This window comes from Lathyrus oleraceus, chromosome 6, assembly GCF_024323335.1.
Source record: "Lathyrus oleraceus cultivar Zhongwan6 chromosome 6, CAAS_Psat_ZW6_1.0, whole genome shotgun sequence".
In the NCBI taxonomy this organism is placed as follows: domain Eukaryota; kingdom Viridiplantae; phylum Streptophyta; class Magnoliopsida; order Fabales; family Fabaceae; genus Lathyrus; species Lathyrus oleraceus.
The window spans coordinates 428016164-428035648 of NC_066584.1; the positions used below are offsets into that span (position 1 = coordinate 428016164).

The 19485-nt window shown below is 39.9% G+C and overlaps 2 protein-coding genes across 3 annotated transcripts; both read left to right on the forward strand.

The window, feature by feature from the left end:
• Positions 1-7610: 7610 nt before the first annotated feature.
• Positions 7611-8273, forward strand: LOC127096070 (uncharacterized). Its single transcript, XM_051034691.1, has one exon. The coding sequence runs from the start codon at positions 7611-7613 to the stop codon at positions 8271-8273; it is 663 nt and encodes a 220-aa protein (XP_050890648.1).
• Positions 8274-14284: 6011 nt separating this feature from the next.
• Positions 14285-17063, forward strand: LOC127091743 (beta-carotene hydroxylase 2, chloroplastic). Of its 2 annotated transcripts, none has more exons than XM_051030440.1 (7): positions 14285-14810; positions 14964-15026; positions 15119-15190; positions 15485-15619; positions 15731-15856; positions 15987-16043; positions 16896-17063. In XM_051030440.1, the coding sequence occupies exons 1-7, from the start codon at positions 14460-14462 to the stop codon at positions 16971-16973; spliced, it is 882 nt and encodes a 293-aa protein (XP_050886397.1). In that variant the 5' UTR covers positions 14285-14459; the 3' UTR covers positions 16974-17063. The 2 variants fall into 2 exon arrangements, with proteins under 2 accessions (XP_050886397.1, XP_050886396.1); XM_051030439.1 differs by having other exon boundaries at positions 14289-14882.
• The last annotated feature ends 2422 nt before the right edge of the window (positions 17064-19485 follow it).

Genomic DNA, 19485 nt, shown 5'->3' on the forward strand with positions numbered 1-19485 from the left:
AGGAGGACTTCAGACAAGTGCCTGGCCAAGTAACAGGCCAGGTCTTCCAGACTACATGGAGAAAAGAAATTCTACCTCAATTGGTTTACACAACCAAGCAGCAACACAAGCAAGTTCAAAATGAACTAGAGCAACTAAGGTACCTGAAATCAATCTAATTCAGTCAGTACACAGCTCAAACAGTTAAACAGACAAGTTAAAAATTAACTGTACACAAGCAATGCATCAAGCAAAGCATAAGCCAATGCTCAACACAAATGAATTAGACACCACCTACAAAACAAAATTAATGTTAATCAACATCATTCACATGAGCAACTCAAACCAAGTGCATTACTTCCTCCATTCCATTTGCCTTTTGTCCTGAAACACAATCCAAACATAAGAAGCAAAACCCTAGGACAAAGCCTAGGGTCCAAAGGGGAGGAAAAACCCAAAACAGAACATGAAAATTATCAAAAATCAAGTTCAATCAATTTAGAATCATGTCCAATTGGTCTCATTCTCATATCATTCACCAAGATCATTTCATGAAAGAAATAGTGCAAAACATGCAATCTAGAAGCTCATTGGACCAAACAGAATGCATCAATCCAAACTCAATCCAAAACAATTCAATAAATCTCCAGAAAATTCATGGCTAAACAGAATTCAATACACAATCATCATACCAAATTTCAGGCCATTTAGACAATTGGAAGCAAGTCAATTAAATTCATCAAGTTAAGGCATGCTCATACAAGTCCAAACATGGCACTAAATCAAGCATCAACTACAAGCAAGCATAAAACAGTGTAGGAACATGATAAATGCACCAAACTAAAACCATGGCAAACTTCAATGTGTCTATAATCACTCCACAAAATTTCAAGTCTATCCAATACATATCCAGAATTTCACAAAACATTTAAAATCATGACTCACAAAAGGTCCACATTTGGCCAAACAGAAAGGAAATTCTCAAACAAATAGGAAATGCACTCAAAATTTCCAGAAAAATTCACAAGTTAACCTAACATCCAGGAGTATCAAAATGCAAAAATTCAGACCATTTCAAGTTCATATGGCATGGTAACAAAAATCATGAAGTTGCACAAGAAATGGTGTGACACAAATTGTCACACCTAGGTTCAAATGATCATATCTCACAATCCAGGAATGATAAAATAGCAAACTCAAAGCCAAAATGTTCATTTAGGTCTTCAGAATAAGCATGCAAAATTTCAGGAATTTCCAATTAGGTATCATCATTTCATGAGCAAAATACCAAGCAATGTGCGACAAATGATACATCCAAACAAACCCTAGGCCATTCCAAAATTTACACGTGCACAATTTTTGCAAAAATGTTCATTAAATTGTAGAGATCACAAGGATTATGGCACAAAAACTTTCATGCAATTTGGATAATTATTGAATGAGTTATGAATTTATTAACATGGAGAAAAATTAAAAATGATGAAATAAGCATGGTGAAATACATGAAGCCTAAGGAAAATTAATTGCCAAGCCAAAATGTGAAATGTTACAGCACGGAATCGAAGACGGTACATTTTCAAAACCAAGCGCGCGCAAACAACTCTAACATGTACAGTACGCGTAAAATTGGATCAAACTACACTTTCTGGAAATTATTTCAAGCTTCATCACGCGTTCATCACCTTCATATGTCCAAGAACAACTCTCCACCAAATCACACAAACTTTATATCAATGGAAAGGTCTTGCAACATACATCATGAATATCACATCAATTAATCCTAATTCATCCTAATTTAAGAGATTCGAATCAAAACATATTTGAGCACAAAACTTCAAATCATCATAACTTCCTTGTTTCTCAACCAAATTTAGTGGTTCAAATTGCAGAATGATCTACTAAGAAAGATCTACAAGAAGCATCAAACAATTTCAAGAATCATTGAAGTCGAAATATGACCTTAATTTGAAGACAGTTGCGAATTTGCATGTTTTTGGCCTTGGAATTGCAAAACAGATGTGCTATGATGATGTGGAAGATGAATGGAACAAGGTTTGTTGCTCAATTACGCACGATCTTGATGAAATCTCCACTTGCCATTGTTGCATCTCACTTTAACAGTCCTTGATTTTGCTTGAATGTGAAGAATCCTTGCTTCAATCAGCTTCAACAATGATTGTAGATGATGAAACAATGAAGATCTTGGCTAGGCTTGTGAAGAAATTGCAAAAAAGTGAAGATGAAAAGTTGAGAGAATTGTGCAATTTTGGATCTAGATCTGAGATGAATGAATGTTAATCCCAAAAACAGTTATGATTAACCATTTATATGATGCACTAATCCATTTTGTTAATCAAGTTTAGCCAAATGTGAGTGATTAGTGAAAATGCACTTTTATGCTAAATGGTAATTAGCCAATCCACCCTCACTTATGCAAACCCAATGTAACAGTAGAATTTCTGGTTGCAGCAAGTTTCAAATGGCATTTGTGAGCTATTGCAAGTGGAATCATGTGAAAACAAGGCTTAATTCTCAAAATCACCTTTTTCCCTCCCTTTTTCAAAATTGGTCCACTTGAAAAATGGACTTTTTGTGTGATGAGTTTTCATGACATGTAATTCTTGTTTTGGATAGAGAACATCAAAAGAATTTTTCTCAAAGAAACCTCACTCCATTTGGCCTTGTGAATCAAAAGTCATGCCACTTTGAAATTCAACTTTTTTAGACAATGATCAATCCATAACTTGCCAACCACACATGAGAAATCCATGTTCTTGGACTTTTTGGAAAGGTGAGAGAAAGATCTACAACTTTCATGTTGGATAAAATTTCATTTGAAGAATTTTCGGACATGTAATTTTGAGGAGAAAAACTTTCCATTTTTGGCAAATTTGAATTACAAGTCACTTTCTATTTTTGGAAAGTTTCCGTCTGACTTTATTTTCTTCATTCTTGATGTTTGAAATGTCAAATGAAACTTGTTTGGACATGAATGAAGTGTCTTTAACCCTCTCCCTCCTCCAAATCCATGAATTCAGGCACAGTTGACCACAATTGACTTTTTTGACTGATAGATGAATTTCAGCTTGATTGATAAACTTGAGCTTCAAACTCCTGATGAAATGGCTCAATGATGAAACCCTAGCTTCCATAAGCTCAGTATAACCATAAAATGATCCTCATATCCACATAGACCCCATCTCCTTGACAAACCCTGATTGGCACCATGCAGATGATTAGGGTTGACCAGAGGTCAAAACCCTAATCTCAAGGAATCTGATCAAGCTCAATGAATCTCTTGGTGATGACAAGACCATGATGATGATGATGTACCATTGCAACCAAGATAAAGCTCAACCTCTTTGAGGAACCATGAAACCCTAATTTGAATCACACATCCTCAGATGGTCAATGATCAATTCATGAAACCCTCAACTTGCATCTTAACCTCTTTATCTTCTGATCAAGACTTAGGAGGATGACTTGCTCAATGTTGCCATATGATATGCAAATATGCAATGCCTAATGACCTAAAAAATGATATGCAATATGTTAAGCTAGTCCCAAGAGAGGAGGGCAAATTTTGAGGTGTTACACTAGCGTTAAGCGAAAGGTCGCCGAGTCAATTGATCAGTACCTGAATAGGTTTAGACTATTGAAGGTGCGACACTTTACTCAAGTCCCTGAACACGAACTAGTCGAGATGGTGGCTGGGGGTCTAGATTATTCTATAAGGAAGAAGCTGGATACCCAGTATCTTAGGGATATGGCCCAATTGGCCAATAGGGTTCGACGTATTGAACACTTGAAAGCCGAAAAGTCTAAGGCAAGTCGATATCATAAAAAAGAAAAAATGTCCTACATCGCAGTCGAAGGAGGCTCTTCCGACGACGAAGATATAGTCGACAGAAGTGAGGTTAACGTGGAGAAACTTAAGCCCGGACCTCCATATGTGTGCAAGGTTTTGAAACCATCAAATGGGAAAAACCCTATCGAACCAGAGATAACAGACAAATACGTCGCTAAGACATATACATTCGACATGTCTAAATGCGACGAGATCTTTGATCTATTGGTAAAAGATGGACAAATTATCGTCCCTTAGGGTTTAAAAGACCCTCCTCTAGAACCGAAGAAGAAAAATGGATTTTGTAAATGTCATAATTTCCTTGGTCACAAAACTCACCAATGTGTTCTTTTCAGGGATTTGGTGCAGAAAGCTATGAAAGAAGGAAGGCTTCAGTTTGGCAAAAGGCCAAAAATACAGGTGGATTCTGAGCCTTTGAAGGTGGAAGAGGCATTGTATGCAGAGCCTCTAGAGTGCATGATGGTGGAGACTACTGATGGTCTCACTGAGGTTCTCAATGCAACCTCGTTATCTGAATCATTTAAAGTAATGATGGTCGAAACTACTAAAGATTTCGGAGTCAAAGACCAAAGAAGGCCCAAGTCTGCCTATCCCCAACCTGGAGAAAGTTTGTCTGACTTCCAGGAGAAGTGCAAGGAAAAGGGATCAAAGGCTATGTTATGCCCAAAGTGCAGCGTGGTATTCGATGAGAAAACCGCCGAAAGACTGGAGGCCGACAACAAGGTTGTGAATAAGGAAAAGCTTGTTGTCGCACGATTCGTGTTCGAAAGGCACAAAGCACCTCGACGGAACGAAGAGTACATAAGAAAATTTCAACGTCCCCGCCCGAAGACATTCATTCCTTCAATTGATGTTCCACAGGAGAAATGGATAGAATCTGTCAATCAGAAGGGGGCAAGAAGCCAAAATGGAGGGTGTTGGAAAAAGAGGCAACGTCTCCAGAGAAGAGGAGAGGCTACACAATATCTCCTAACTACAAAGGAAATAATCCTATGACAAGGACACAGTGGAGACGCCACTAGTGAAATAAAAAAGTTGGGAAAGACGTTACCATTTCATAGTCGAAGTTTTCAGAGACTGCTGGACAAAAGGAACAGATGTTAAAGGTCAAAGGACTTGCAAAAATGGTGGCCAATCAGACAGTGGCCATGATCGTCGACTCAATGGGAAAGAAGGCGGTGATAGCTACTCAGAACGTGGAATGTTCGTCAGAGATCGAGGGACAACCATGAAGCGAGGAAAAATCGAAGGAGGAGGAGCCAGAGTACTCTCCCCAACCGGAGGAAGAAGAGCCTGAATATTCTCCTCAATATGATGAGGAATTCGACGGGGATATGTACGACGAAAACAACGACGATGTCTATGGTGATGATTTCGTCGTAAATTATGGCATTGTATCGGTACTACCATCCGAATACAACATGGTATCTGAAGTTTCTGAAACAGAGGGAGACTTTGTACCAGATGAAACAAATGGAGGAAATCCTTTAGGCTACTATGTCATGAATAGTGGCGTGGTAGAAGAGCATAAAGCAATGTTTGAAAGGCCCAATCCTGGGATGATGTACCATTTAAAACCATTGCTCATCAGGGCTAAGGTGGATGGAATGGCGGTGAATAATCTAATTCCCTATACTATGTTCAAGAAAATGGGAAAGGTTGATGAAGATCTCCGACAGCACAACATGGTCCTTTCAAATTATGAAGGGAAAACCAGCAATATAATGGGGGTGGTTCAGGTCGACCTCGCGGTAGGCACGACACCACGTTCAACATTGTTCATGGTAATAGATTCAAAATCCAACTTCAACTTACTCCTGGGTCGAGAACGGATTCATGGGATAGGGGTTGTTCCCTCAACGGTCCATCAAAGGCTTATAATTTGGAGAAAAGATGGCATCATAGAGAATATTGAAGTCGACCGAAGCTATTATCGGGTCGATGACAGGGGTTCCAAGAGGTCGTCTGACCAACATTTGGCGAATATAGCGCCATGTGATGATGAATTGGGATCCTATACTTCTGTAAATACTGGTCGAATTCTGAACTTGGACCCTGATCATGGTTTCATTTGGGATAACGAGGAAGACACAGGAACAGAGATAGGAATTCCACCTACGGGGTGGCTAGCAGTCGACAAAGATGACTGCTGAGTCATAAAGCCTGGCTTGAATTTTGGCCTATTTGGCTGAAAACAAGAGGAAGTCAATTCTGGAAAGGAAGAGACTCCAGAATTTGGCATGTGAGGTCGAAGGTCTAGATGATGGTCGACTAGACCAGACAACAGCTTCAGAAAGCCGGAGGCTTGATTGTATCTATGACAATGAGCCTTTGAGGTTCGAAAAGAACCCACAAAATGAGTCCCAGAAGATGCAAGTAAAGATCCTCTCGAAGAGATCAACTTGGGAAATGGAACCACAAAAAGACCAACCTACATAAGTACTAAGGTGGGGTCAGAGATGAAGGTAAAACTAGTCAAGGTATTGACCAAATACAAGGACTGTCTTGCTTGGGATTATGACTAAATGCCAGGTTTGGATCGAAGCGTAGTAGAACACCGACTGCCTATCCAACCTGGAAGAAGTCGGTGAAGCAACACCCTCGACGGTTTGCTCCGAATGTTACTTCGAAGATCAATCAAGAAATTGAAAGACTCCTAAAAATTTGTTTCATAAGAATGGCAAGGTACATCGAATGGCGGGATAACATAATGTTTGTCATCAAGAAAAACAGAACTCTTAGGATTTGTATAGATTTCAGAGATCTAAACAACGCCACACCAAAGGATGAATATTCGATGCCAGTGATGGAAATGTTGGTCGACTCGGCCGCAGTCTTTGAGTATCTGAGCCTACTTGATGGATACTCCGGCTACAATCAGATTCTCATTACCGAAGAGGATGTCCCCAAGTCAGCGTTTCGATGCCCAGGTACGCTAGGGACATACGAGTGGGTCGTCATGCCGTTTGGTTTAAAAAACGCAGGAGCAACTTACCAAAGGGCCATGAATGCCATCTTTCATGACTTCAATAAGAAGTTCATGCAGGTATATATCAATGACATCGTGGTGAAATCGTCATCTCAAGAAGGACACCTGGATCACCTTCGATGCTCGTTTGATAGAATGAGGAAATATGGATTGAAAATGAATCCATTGAAGTGTGCTTTCGGGGTTCACGCAGGTGACTTCCTGGGATTTGTGGTACACAAACGAGATATAGAGATCAATCAGAACAAGACGAAGGCGATCTTAGACCTCAAAAGCCCATCTACAAAGAAACAACTCCAGTCTTTGTTGGGGAAAATAAACTTCTTAAGAAGGTTCATCTCGAATCTAAGTGGTAAGCACAAAGGTGTTTTCGCCGCTACTTAAAATTAAGAAGGAAAGTGATTTTCACTACGGCCCTGAACAACAAAAGGCTTTTGACGCGATCAAGGGGTATCTTACTAAGCCTCATATCCTGTTTCCCCCCAATAGAAATAAAAGTATGAGTTTATATATTGCTGCATCTGATACAACTATATGGAGCATGTTAGCCCAAGAGGATTGTAATGGTGTCGAAAGGCCTATATATTACCTCAGTAGAATGTTGGTAGATGCTGAAACTAGGTACAGTCTCATAGAAAAACTATGTATGTGTTTGTACTTTGCTTGTATGAAATTAAAACAATATATTAAACCAGTTGATGTTTATGTTTCGTCTCATTAAGATATTATTAAACATATGTTGTCTAAGCATATTCTACATAGTAGAATTGGGAAATGGGCATTGGCGTTGACATAGTTTCTCTAACTTTAAAGCCTTTAAAAGCCATGAAAGGCCAGATCAAGACGGATTTTATAGTGGATCATGTCATGGTCGAATCACCCTTGAATATGGTCGACACCACACCATGGCGTCTATATTTTGATGGATCGAGTCACAAAGACGGAACAGGAGTCGGGGTATTGATAGTATCCCCTCAGGTGGGTCCGACGAAGTTTAAGTACAAGATCAGGGAAAAGTCTTCTAACAACAAACTCGAATACGAGGCCTTAATAGTCGGTCTTCAGCTTTTGAAAGGAATGGGGGCCAGTCGAATCAAAGTAAGGGAAGACTCAGAGTTGATAATAAAGCAAGTCACACGCGAATATAAGTGCATCAAAGGGAGTCTGCTGAAATATTTTGTGACTGCAACACGATTACTAGAACATTTCGAAGTTGCAGACATAAGACATGTGCCCAGAGGCGAGAACCAAGAGGCCAACGAGCTGGCCCAAGTCGCTTCGGGGTATAAGATGTCTAAGTCGAAGTTACAAGATATGATCGAGGTTCGAGGAAAAATGGTGTCAAGTACGCCCCCAACAGAAGACGTCCTCGACGAGAACGTCAGTCTTGGCGGGGAGCCCGATGAAGAGTGTCAAGAAACCCGTGAAGTCAAATAGGCATGTGAACATGGAGTTTTTACTATCAACGGTTCGACACCGTCAGACTGGAGAAAGTCAATTATCGAATATTTGGAGAATCCAGTCGGAAGTACTGACAGGAAAACCAAATATAGGGCTTTGAGCTACGTGTGGTCAGGAAACGAATTGCTAAAGAAGACACCAGAAGGGTTACTACTCAAATGCCTGGGAGATACCGAAGCGTACTTAGCCATATACGAAGTCCACAGTGGAGTCTGTGGCTTCCACCAAGCAGGCCATAAGATGAAATGGTTGTTGTTCCGACAAGGAGTTTACTGGCCCATCATGTTGAAGGATTGCATCGAGTTTGCCAAAGGATGCCAAGAATGTCAAAGACACGCGGGTATTCAACATATGCTAGCAAGCGAGTTGCATGATATCATTAAACCATGGCCTTTTAGGGGATGGGCTTGAGACATCATTGGAGAAATTCGACCGGCCTCGTCGAAGCAACATAAGTTTATCCTAGTCGGGATAGACTATTTCACCAAGTGGGTCGAAGTTATCCCTCTGGTAAAGGTGGACCAAGAGGCGGTGATCGAATTCATTCAGAGACATGTCGTGTATAGGTTTGGTATCCCATAGACCATTACTACGGATCAAGGGTCAGTATTCGTGGGACAAAAGATGCAGGAATTTGTCGGCGAGACGAGTTTCAGATTGGTTACCTCTACACCCTACTATGCACAAACAAATGACTAAGTAGAAGCGGCCAACAAAGTAATAATAAGTTTGATTAATAAGCACGTTTGTAAAGAGCCAAATAATTGGCACAAGACTTTGGACCAAATTCTATGGGCATGTCGAACGTAAGAGGCGACGAAGTCGACGCCATTTCAACTAACATTTGGTCACGATGCCATATTGTCGGTGGAGATATGCTTACATTCTGTCAGGGTCCAGCGTCAGAATGATTTTCAGTCAGAGCAATGCTGGAACATGATGTTCGACGAGTTGACTGATTTAGACAAAGAAAGATTGGATGCGGTCGAAATGTTGATCCAGCAAAAGGAATGCGTAGCCAAGGTATACAATAGAAAAATAAAGGAAAAAACCTTGGTTGTTAATGATTACATTTGGAAAGTAATCTTGCCTATGGATCGTCGAGATCGAACCCTAGGTAAATGGCCACCAAAGTGGGAAGGACCATTTTGAGTAACTCGAACATACAGTAACAATGCGTATGAAATCAAAGAACTTGGTGGGGATAAAAGGGTCTTAAGAGTAAATGGAAAATATTTGAAGAAGTATAAACCTATGCTACTGAAAATCCAGATCCAAACATAAGTTTCATTGAATTTTGAGAAATTGTCCCAGGAGGACATTACAAATATGGTCGACAAACCTATAAAAATTGAAGAAAGATTTAAATGGGGAACCTAGATTTGAAATCCTCAAATGCGGTCATCTCATGCTTAATATTATTATCCAGAGAGATTTTCTTCCCGCGTAGATACTTTATGTCAGCCTCGATTTTGAGAGCTCTCTCCCCATGAGATATTCCTCTCATGACCTCACTGTCGATTGCCTCCTGCTCATGGATCCCCTCAACTATCTCCAGAGAAGCCTTCTGCACTTCCACTTCAGCAATCTTTTTGTGAAGCTCCACAATTTGAGCTTGGTAATCAGAGATTTGCTAATCGAAGACTTCCCACTTACGGAGACGCTATTCTTTCTTGTGTTCAAACTCATCAAGCTCCCGTTCACAAGCCTCATTGGAATCCCATTTGATCTTCGCCTCGTTGAGTTTCATGTTTATTTAGAAGTCAACATTTTGTCAGAGGTTCAAGTCCTTGGTGAATTGAGTAAAGAAAGACTCGAACTCGACAAAATACTTCACCATTGAGGCTGGAAGGTCGCGAAGGGCCAGGGAGTCGATAAATTTGAAGATATCACAAGCGACCTCCCAATTATTTCTAAGAGCATCTAGAAATCCATCATCGCAGAGTGACGCCTTCAGCTACTGAAGGATGAAGACAACCTCAACATGAAGCTCTGAGGAATCACCTATATCAGTTGATGGAGGTGGTGTGTCAATCGACAATCGACAAATTTGTTGCAGCTTTCTTAAGGCCTCTACAGGATTCCAGTGTTTGATTAGCCTTATGTCATCCGGGATCAGAAGACTGGTTGTTGCATTTTCGTCAGCCACGTTCGCATCAGGAGGTGGCGGAGAGGCAGGAGGTTGAGAGGTCGCATGGGAATCATTTTGAAACTCAGCTTGTTGTTGGGGGCTTAAGGCAACATTAGTGGGGGATGTTCGGTCGAATCCCTGACCTCGACTTCGACCTCAATCGGGGAGCCCACTGGTCCCTGAAAGATACAAGTGTTAGATCACAAAGTAAAAAGAAACACATGTATAATGAGAGAAGTGTGGGCAAATACCTGGAGATCGATGGGAGGCGAAGTAGTAGGAGTCCTTTCTGAATCCTGGGGGGTGAGAACCTCTTCGACGTCTTTTTGGATTGTCGGGGAAGCCCTATGAGCCACCTTGGTCGGAGTTTTCTGGGCCGGAGCCTTCTTCCTCCGCTTAGGGGTAGGTGGAGTCTGGGCGGGGCTTTTGATGGAGAGAAAATATGGGAGTATGCACTCCCGTTTGAGTCTTCGTCGTCCGCCATAGCCGCTTCTTCAGATACCTGGATATGGAGACATATAAAGAGTTGGTAAAAAGTCTTAGCAGAAAACTATTTCACAAGAAGAATGGGTCATACCTGTGGAGGCGGGGTCGAAGACACCTGTTGCTTTTTCAGAGGTTTCGCCACATGCGGTTCAGCGACCCTCTTTCGACCCTAATAGAAAAAAACAAAACCTGTCAGATTGGCAGAACACCAAATAAATGAAATTAAGTTGGTGTACAGGTACCTTTTTAGGGGCTTCGTCGATAACATGCTTTTGGATTTTTGGGTCGGGAGCAATGAAGGACAAAGGCGGAGGCTGTATGTCACCAGCGAGGGTGGAGAGCGTATCGACCATGTTCTGGAGGAACTAGTCGCTGGCAAAGGCATGATTGTAATAAGAGTTCCACCAGTCATCGAACTCAGTGGTCGTCAGAAAAGATTGTTGGAATCAAAAAACCGGAAGTTCATAACGGTTGTTGGATCGACAGAAACAAAGACATACCTTGTGATCATCAACTGTTAATGATCGACCAAACCAAATGATGTAGGTATCATCAGATACCAGAGGCTTTGGGACCATTTGGCTTAGGCCAAGTTGACGAGCTACAAGGTTCGACTGGTGGCTCATGAAGCCAAATCCCTTCGACCCTGGTTCAATCCTTTAGGACAGCAAGGTTGGAGTCAAAAAAAGCTCTCCATATAGCATTCGACTAAGCTGCAGTTTGGGGAGAGCTACCAGGAAAGGGATCCTTAAACCATTTATGGCCAAAATTCCTGTCAGCAAACGGCGCCACACCTGGAGCGAACTTGTCCGTTTCAATGAACATGTTTAGATATTTCATGAAGATGCTGGTGTTTGGAATTTCTTGACAAGTTATCAAAGTCGGCCTGGCCCCTTCGATTGGTCAATATTTGTTCAGTCGCATAAGACGCTCCAATGTGGTATATCCCAACTGATATTCGAAGGTGGCGTTTAGCCAATGTTGCAGGAGCCACAAAGGACCCGACAAGTTCAGGGTTTTAGGGGTGTTGGCGAGGAGTTTCAACTTCAAGGTTTCCAACCTCAGGGCTTGATACAAAGAAGCCAGCAGTAGTTTGCCCAATGAGACTTGTCGACCCTCGTGTATCTGGATCGCCAGAGCAATATAACTCTTGGCTATCTGCAGGGATCCTGGACAGAAGACATAATAAGAGAGCCACAAGGTGAGGAAAGCGATGTGCTATTTGTCAGACACTTCGACAGAGTTTTTGTCGTGGTGGTCTTCGATATAGTTCAGGAGGCTGGCCCGGCCAAATGTGAAGGTATTCTCCGTCGAAAGAGTTGGGTCGAAAGTATCTCCCAAGGGTGAAAGGCCGGTAATCGCCACCACGTCGAAGAGAGTGGGTATCAACATCCCACATGGCAGCTGGAAGGTGTTGGCCGAACCTTTCCATAAGTAAAGGGATGCCAGCAACATGCAAGGGTTAACACGACGGGCGTACCTCGAGACCTGAATGAGGTCGAAAATCCCAGCACTCCTCCACTGGTCTTGACGTTTGCGTTGGACCTTATTAAGCCACACCAAATACTTCTTGTTGCCAGGAGTGGGCATGGAGCGAAAAACTCTAGCTTTTGCCTCATGAACCTGACATAAAGTGTGACAGATCTGTCGAAAGCAGGAGGCATAGCGGGTTTATACCTAGGAAAGAAGGGTGCGACCTTTGTTGGGGAAATTTTGGTATCAACAAGGGGACCGTGGAAAGCCAATAGCTTTTTGTCCACCACGAACGGGATCGCCAACTAGTTTTGCCAGTTCTTGAGAATGGCTTCATCAGATGATGAAGGTTGAGGAATGCTTTTCATCCCTTCTTTAGCAGTAAGCTTGAAGGCGGTGAGGTTGTGACCAGTACCGTAAGAGACTGTTTCTTTCGGGAGAGATGAGGAAGCCATTGGGGAAATGAAGCAAATATTTGAGGTTTTTTTCCAAATGTTGTGTGAGAAAGTGCAACACAGAAGTATGCCTAAGGTTTAAGCAAGAGGATACACAAGTATGGAAGCAGAAGAATGTGTAAAGAAGGAGAAGATACTCTTTATAAGCCAGTGAGGTGAACAGTCGAGCAGTAGGTGTTTGACAAGTGGCTGGCTAGGAAGTAATCAGAAAAGTTAGTGGGTTTCGGTTGAGATCACACAATCCAGGGATGAATGCTAATGATGGTTGAGTGTCTTGGAAATCGCGCGGCCGAAAAAAGTCATCATCACGTATGAAGTCATGAGTAATGACAAGAGAACTAGCCGAAATATGAAACGTCAAAAGGTCAACTTCTCGATCAACTCGCTCACGTCGAAGCCAGCCTTTTCAGGGGGAAATTTGTTAGCTGACAAATTTCAATTAAGGGAAAAACCAGTTTCGACCAGGGGTTCTGTCGGAAGCTCCTCGACAGAAGGGTGAACGAGTCTGTCGGTCGTCACATGTAAACTTTGGTCGAAGTCGAAAGATTTTGAGCGGAGAATGGGAACGTGGGCACACAAAAAGGTCGTGGGTAGTTATGTGCTAAGATGGGGAAGTTGACTGACACGTGGCACCACGAGAAGGCTTTGTAACCTCCCCACGATTATTTTCAACTAGTATTTAAGTCAATGTTAGGTGAAATTCTAGAGGTGGCAATTTGAACATTGGCAGTAGGGGTAAAGCTTGAAGTACCAAAGCGTTTGCGAGAAAAAAGTTACTCTCCTCACAAACAGTGTATTTTGCCTCCACTTTATAATTACAAGTCATTTAATCTTCGCAAAGTTTATCTTTTGTCTTGTCCCGCTTTATCATTTATCATCTTTGTTTCAGTACTTTATCGTTTCTACTTTTCGTTTTACCTTTATTATTTCCCTGACTCGTCAAAAGTCTCGTTTACACCCTTTCAATCAGTCAGAAACATTGTTTACCAAATAGTCATACACCCAAAACACTAAGTCTGAGACTCCTTAGCTGGTCCTGCAAGTAAACCTCATATAGGAAGGCTAGAGATTGTTGTGCGAAACAACAATATTACATTTATTTTACTTTTTCTCTCTTTGTAATAATTACTTAGGGATAATTTTGACAAAATTATAATTAATAGTTGTATTCTAGTAATTGATAGGGGTAATTTTGATAAAAAGAAATATTTTTTTACAAAAAAATGGACACATAAAAAAAAACGAAAAGAATATAATTAATAGGAATATTCTATTAATTGATATTAATTTTATCATCAAAATCAACTCATCTAATCATTTTCTTAGTCACCGTGAATTATTTAAATTGGACAATTTTTTTTATGAAATGGATGGGGGTATTAGTTTATCATTTTTAAAGATCTTAAATTTTTTAGACGCGTTTCTATGTAGTTTTTGTATTTGAAAAATACCGACCATCACTCCACCTCCTCTATTTCATTTCATTGTTTTGTTGTTTCACACTCACCACTCACACCACAAAGTTGTGGTTTATATGCATCCATTCTAATCCACTCCACCCCATTGGTGTGTCTCACACCAATCTTCTTCTTCTTCTTCTCTCTCTCTTATTTTTCCATGGCGGCAAAACTTTCCACCGCCACAACCTTAAAGCCCTACAATCTCATCCAAACATCAACTTCTTCCCCTAAAACACCCCCAACAATATTCTTCACCCCCTTAACACCCCCAACAATATTCTTCACCCCCTTAACAAGCTTTCGTCATAAAACACTCCTTCAAACCCATAGAAGATCAAGAACAACACCCTTCACCGTTTGTGTTCTGATGGAGGATCCAAAACACACAACCCAAATAGACACAGAAGAAAAAACAGAACTTCCTAATAATAAACCCAACCCTCAATTTTCAGTATCACAAAAACTGGCAAGAAAGAAGTCACAGAGGTCCACTTACCTTGTTGCCGCTGTAATGTCTAGCTTTGGTGTTACCTCTATGGCAATCTTAGCAGTTTATTATAGATTTTCTTGGCAAATGGAGGTACCTAAATACCTCAAACTTAGATGATGACTCTTTCTAATTTATTTTAACATGGGTTTTTGAATAATATTGGGTTTTTAGGGTAGTGGAGAAGTTCCATGGTCTGAAATGTTTGGCACATTTGCCCTCTCAGTGGGTGCTGCTGTAAGTCTAATTTTTTTTTTCAATTCAACTATTGAAAACTAAAGTTCCCATTTTCGGATATCAATTTCAATTGGGTATGTTTGATTTTTCAGGTGGGTATGGAGTTTTGGGCAAGATGGGCTCATGAGGTTCTATGGCATGCTTCCTTGTGGCACATGCATGAGGTCTAGTCCTCCCCTTTTCTCTCTATTTTCACATGCCATGTTTCAAGCAAGTCAATTCGAATTCTCTTAGGTGCTAGCAATTCTCGTGTTGGGTCAGTTCATACATAGTTTTGCTCTAGCTCAGTCCACTTGTGGACGGTGGAATTAGTTCCTTAGATTAGTTGGGCGCAAGACCGAATATCAAACATTAAAAAAGTTCACTTTTTAATTTTGTTTTTGCCATTTTTGTTTCTAATTCATGTGATACCAATAAATTACTAGTATTGAATCAAAGATGAATTTGAATTTTTGCAGTCACATCATCGACCAAGAGAAGGTCCATTTGAGCTTAATGATGTTTTTGCAATAATTAACGCTGTCCCTGCAATTGCTCTTCTCTCATACGGTTTTTTCAACAAGGGATTGTTTCCTGGACTCTGTTTTGGTGCAGTAAGTGCATCTTTCATAATCCTGTTTATTAATCTCTTAATTAACGGTTTCTTAATTAACGGTTTCATTAGGATCTGTTTAGTGAAAATGATATCCTTATCTTTGGAGTAGGGTCTTGGAATTACAGTGTTTGGGATTGCTTACATGTTTGTCCATGATGGATTGGTTCATAAGAGATTCCCTGTGGGTCCTATTGCTAATGTGCCTTACTTTACAAGGGTTGCTGCTGCTCATCAAGTAATTAGTACTAATAATTAACTGTTATTTTAATGTTAATCATTGCTTGAATGGTGCTGATTATATTTTCATATTTATTTAGGATCTGATTTGTGAGTTGTGACTTTGATTTTTGTTTGTTTGTTTGCAGCTTCATCATTCAGACAAATTCAAAGGAGTGCCATACGGGCTCTTTTTGGGCCCAAAGGTCAGCCACATTCGTATTCGATTTTCCTAGTTTTTTTTTAGTTGTTCATTTAACTATTTTAGAATTGTAAAGAAATAAAATACTGTCGACTCGATAATTCATCTCATAAGCCGGAGAATTTTTTTGAAATAGTCGACAAAAGAAGTAGTTTGGATAACATTATAGATTAGATACATAGTGAGCACTTTATTTATAGCACCAATCAGAGTCACATAATCCTTTCGTGGCTGAGTGAAGATGAAGAACTGAAGCAGAGACCATTTTGTCAGAATTTGATGAATCTTAGGACATGTAAAGGTAGTTTAATACATCTTTTCTTAATCACCATTTCCTTCATCATATGAGATGGATTGGTTCTCTTCATCATAATCCTTTTCTTTTATGGTACAATTATTCACCATACTGTTCTTTTGCCAATGTTTCTTGTATCTTATAAGTTGGAGATGCGACACACATTGCCTTAGAAGTTGAGTTCTTTCAATTTCGTCTGGATTAGCAGTGGTTTGAGAGATATCGACTTCCAATGAGTCGCTAATCCATCATATTTCTAATATTGTTTTTGGATCAGAGAGCAGTCTTCATAGCGCGATAATATTTCTAATATTGTTTCACCAAGAGAGTTTTTAGAACACTAAATAACATTTTTTGTTATTTTATATAAGTTTCTTATACTCATTTTTGCTTTCAATTGAAAATTGAAAATGCCTTGGCAAATTTAAAATTCCATTGCATTTTGGTGAGATTGTTTTATTTTCTCTATGTGTGTTAGTAACTTCATAATTTTCATGTGTTTGTAGCCAAATTGGACTATTTTTTGGTTGCTAATATTACACCGTCTGACAAAATGTGCAGGAAGTTGAAGAGGTAGGAGGACTAGAAGAGCTGGAGAAAGAGATAAGTAGAAGAACAAGATCATATACTGGTTCATGACAAATGAATAGTATTATAGTTGTTTTAAAGAATTTTGAGTATGAAGAGCAATTCAATTCAATTAATGAAGTGATTGAATGTGAGTGTTAATTTGTCCAGTTATAGTTATTAATTTCAAGATAATCAAAGCCTGACATTAAACTGGAGTAGGTGTGGGTTCAAGGTCTAAATGTTTGATTGGAGTTCGATCGGGATTCAATTAGTAATTACTCCCTCCATTCTTTTTTATAAGCAAAAGTTAACTTTTTAGAGTAATTGAATAAATTTTGAATAATTATTTCGCTTATAAAAGAGAATGAAGGGAGTATCAAATATAATTATAAAATTTAAAAGTAGTATTCTATTTTAGAATTAGAATTGGTGTATGTTGATGGCGATGATTAAAAAGTATACATTGAATCTTACGTGTGAAGGTTTTGTATTTTGGGCTATTTGTAGTGGATTACATTTGATTAAGTTTTGGCTTTTTGGGCCTTTGACCGGTCCAAAACAGTTGTGAGTGTACTTGTCTCTTTCTTTCCAAGAGTATTTACTAGAGCGGTTGTAGTTCCTTACTCAAAGTTTTCATTCTTTCCTATATCACTTTGCTTTCAACTTTTTGCAATCATTGAGAATTAGTTTCTATCTGTGAGTGTACTTGTCTCTTTCTTTCCAAGAGTATTTACTAGAGCGGTTGCAGTTCCTTACTCGAAGTTTTCATTCTTTCCTATATCACTTTGCTTTCTCGTCAGCTTCTGCTTTATCAGATATCCTATTTATCTCAAGCTTTTAATATCTTTAGCCTTTTCTTCTCTCACTCAATATAAATGGTAGTCCTATTATCTTGCCTAGTGATTTTGAGAGCAATGAATATCCCATGGTAAGAGGGGGAGTGTTTTCTGGTTCAACATCTTACCCTTTTGTTTATAATCGCCAAGTCTTAGAGGTCATGTTTATAACTGATAATTCTGATTCAGAGAGGCTTTCTATGGGCTCTTTGGAAAAGGGATATTCATCTAAGGATTCTTCCTTCGACGCTTTCTTTTCTGATGACGACATTGAGGGTGATCTTGTGGTTGCTTCCATGCCCCAAGTTCTAGGAACTTCAATTTATTTTGCTTTGTTGACTCTTGAAATGTAGGCTGCTAGCTTGAGAAGGAAGCGTACTAGAGATTACATTAAGTCCTATGAGAAAGTCTATAAGCAATACTGATATCAAGGATCATTTGAAGCGTAGGGTCAGACCAGACGGAGTTTGCTAGCATAAACCCTCTGAGCATTTTAAGGTCGATGAGCTATCCCTGAAAGGAGTTGCGTTAATGGATTCGACTGATGCGAGTAAATATAACTAGGTGGATGTAGAGATAATGAGGGCCCCATATGTTTTAAGTACTCAGGCAGCTGTAGACGCGACCAACATTGTGGTTGGTAACCTTTCTAATTGATCTGTACTTCTGATGGATCCCGAGAAAAGGGTATGCAACACCTTTGAAGGGTGTTTAATTCCCTTTTATGAGTGTCTATTTACCAAGGTGAACATATAGTTGCCTATGTCTGAATTTGAGGTGGAAGTGTCGAAGCACTTGAAGGTTGCCTCCTATCAGCTTCAACCAAGTTCTTGGGCTTATATAAATATTTTTCCAATTTTAGGCCGAGTATAGGTCTTGGAAATCTTCTCCTCGACTATTTTTCAATTTGTTATGCGTTGTACATACTTTTCATAATGATATCCAGGATCATGGGCTTATTAAGCTTCATCAACACATTCCATTGCTCGACCCTTTCACCAGGGACTAGGGTGATTTTCTGAGACACTTCGTGTTGGTGATACCTCGTATCCAGAGGCTCACTTTGCCTTATGCTTTAACCCTGTCGAATATTCTTGCTATTGTAAGAGCATGTTTCTGAAATACTGATCCTGGCCTCATTTGCACTCCGAGCCTCATTCTTACACCATCAAACTGGATTCCCTCTCTACTGAAGAAGTTATGATAAAGAGGATCTGGAGTTTCTATACCAAGGGCTCGGTTATGAAGAGGGGTTCGGCCCCAACGAAGTGTCGTCTTCCTTTCAGATAAAAAGTTAATTGATATTTGTTGTATTGTTAGTGTGGTCAGTTTTCCAGAGAGGAAAGAAATCTTTAGTGAAGGCGGAGTTTTCTAATTTTTATCTTCCTTTTTTTTTACATGTGTCTTTGTACTTTACAAATAAAATGGATGGTTTACAAAAACTTTATGCCATTGCCTCTGCTCAGGGCGTGAAACCTAGTCCCATTAGCTAGGTTGTTATGTCTCCTCTTACAACTCCTATTGCATCATCTGATATTAAGGCTATTGCCACTGCCCTTGGGGCTAACCAACATACTCATATTGCTGCTAGGGGGTGTTTGTGGGCCGATTTAGTTCGGTTTCAGACGAATATGATGCCCAAACCAGTCAAAAATACATGGATTGATTTGGATTGAATTTGCACATTTTTATTACAAAGCCCAAATCAAACCAAGTCGATAAACAACAAATTAGTTTGGGTTGGA

What these genes read in the sequence shown, in the direction of transcription:
- LOC127096070 (XM_051034691.1), top strand. Translation starts at nt 7,611, where the DNA reads ATGGGCATTGGCGTTGACATAGTTTCTCTAACTTTAAAGCCTTTAAAA.
- LOC127091743 (XM_051030439.1), top strand. Translation starts at nt 14,460, where the DNA reads ATGGCGGCAAAACTTTCCACCGCCACAACCTTAAAGCCCTACAATCTC. An exon ending in CTGGACTCTGTTTTGGTGCA is followed by an intron (nt 15,620 to 15,730) that starts GTAAGTGCATCT and finishes TCTTTGGAGTAG; the next exon opens with GGTCTTGGAATTACAGTGTT. An exon ending in GGCTCTTTTTGGGCCCAAAG is followed by an intron (nt 16,044 to 16,895) that starts GTCAGCCACATT and finishes CAAAATGTGCAG; the next exon opens with GAAGTTGAAGAGGTAGGAGG.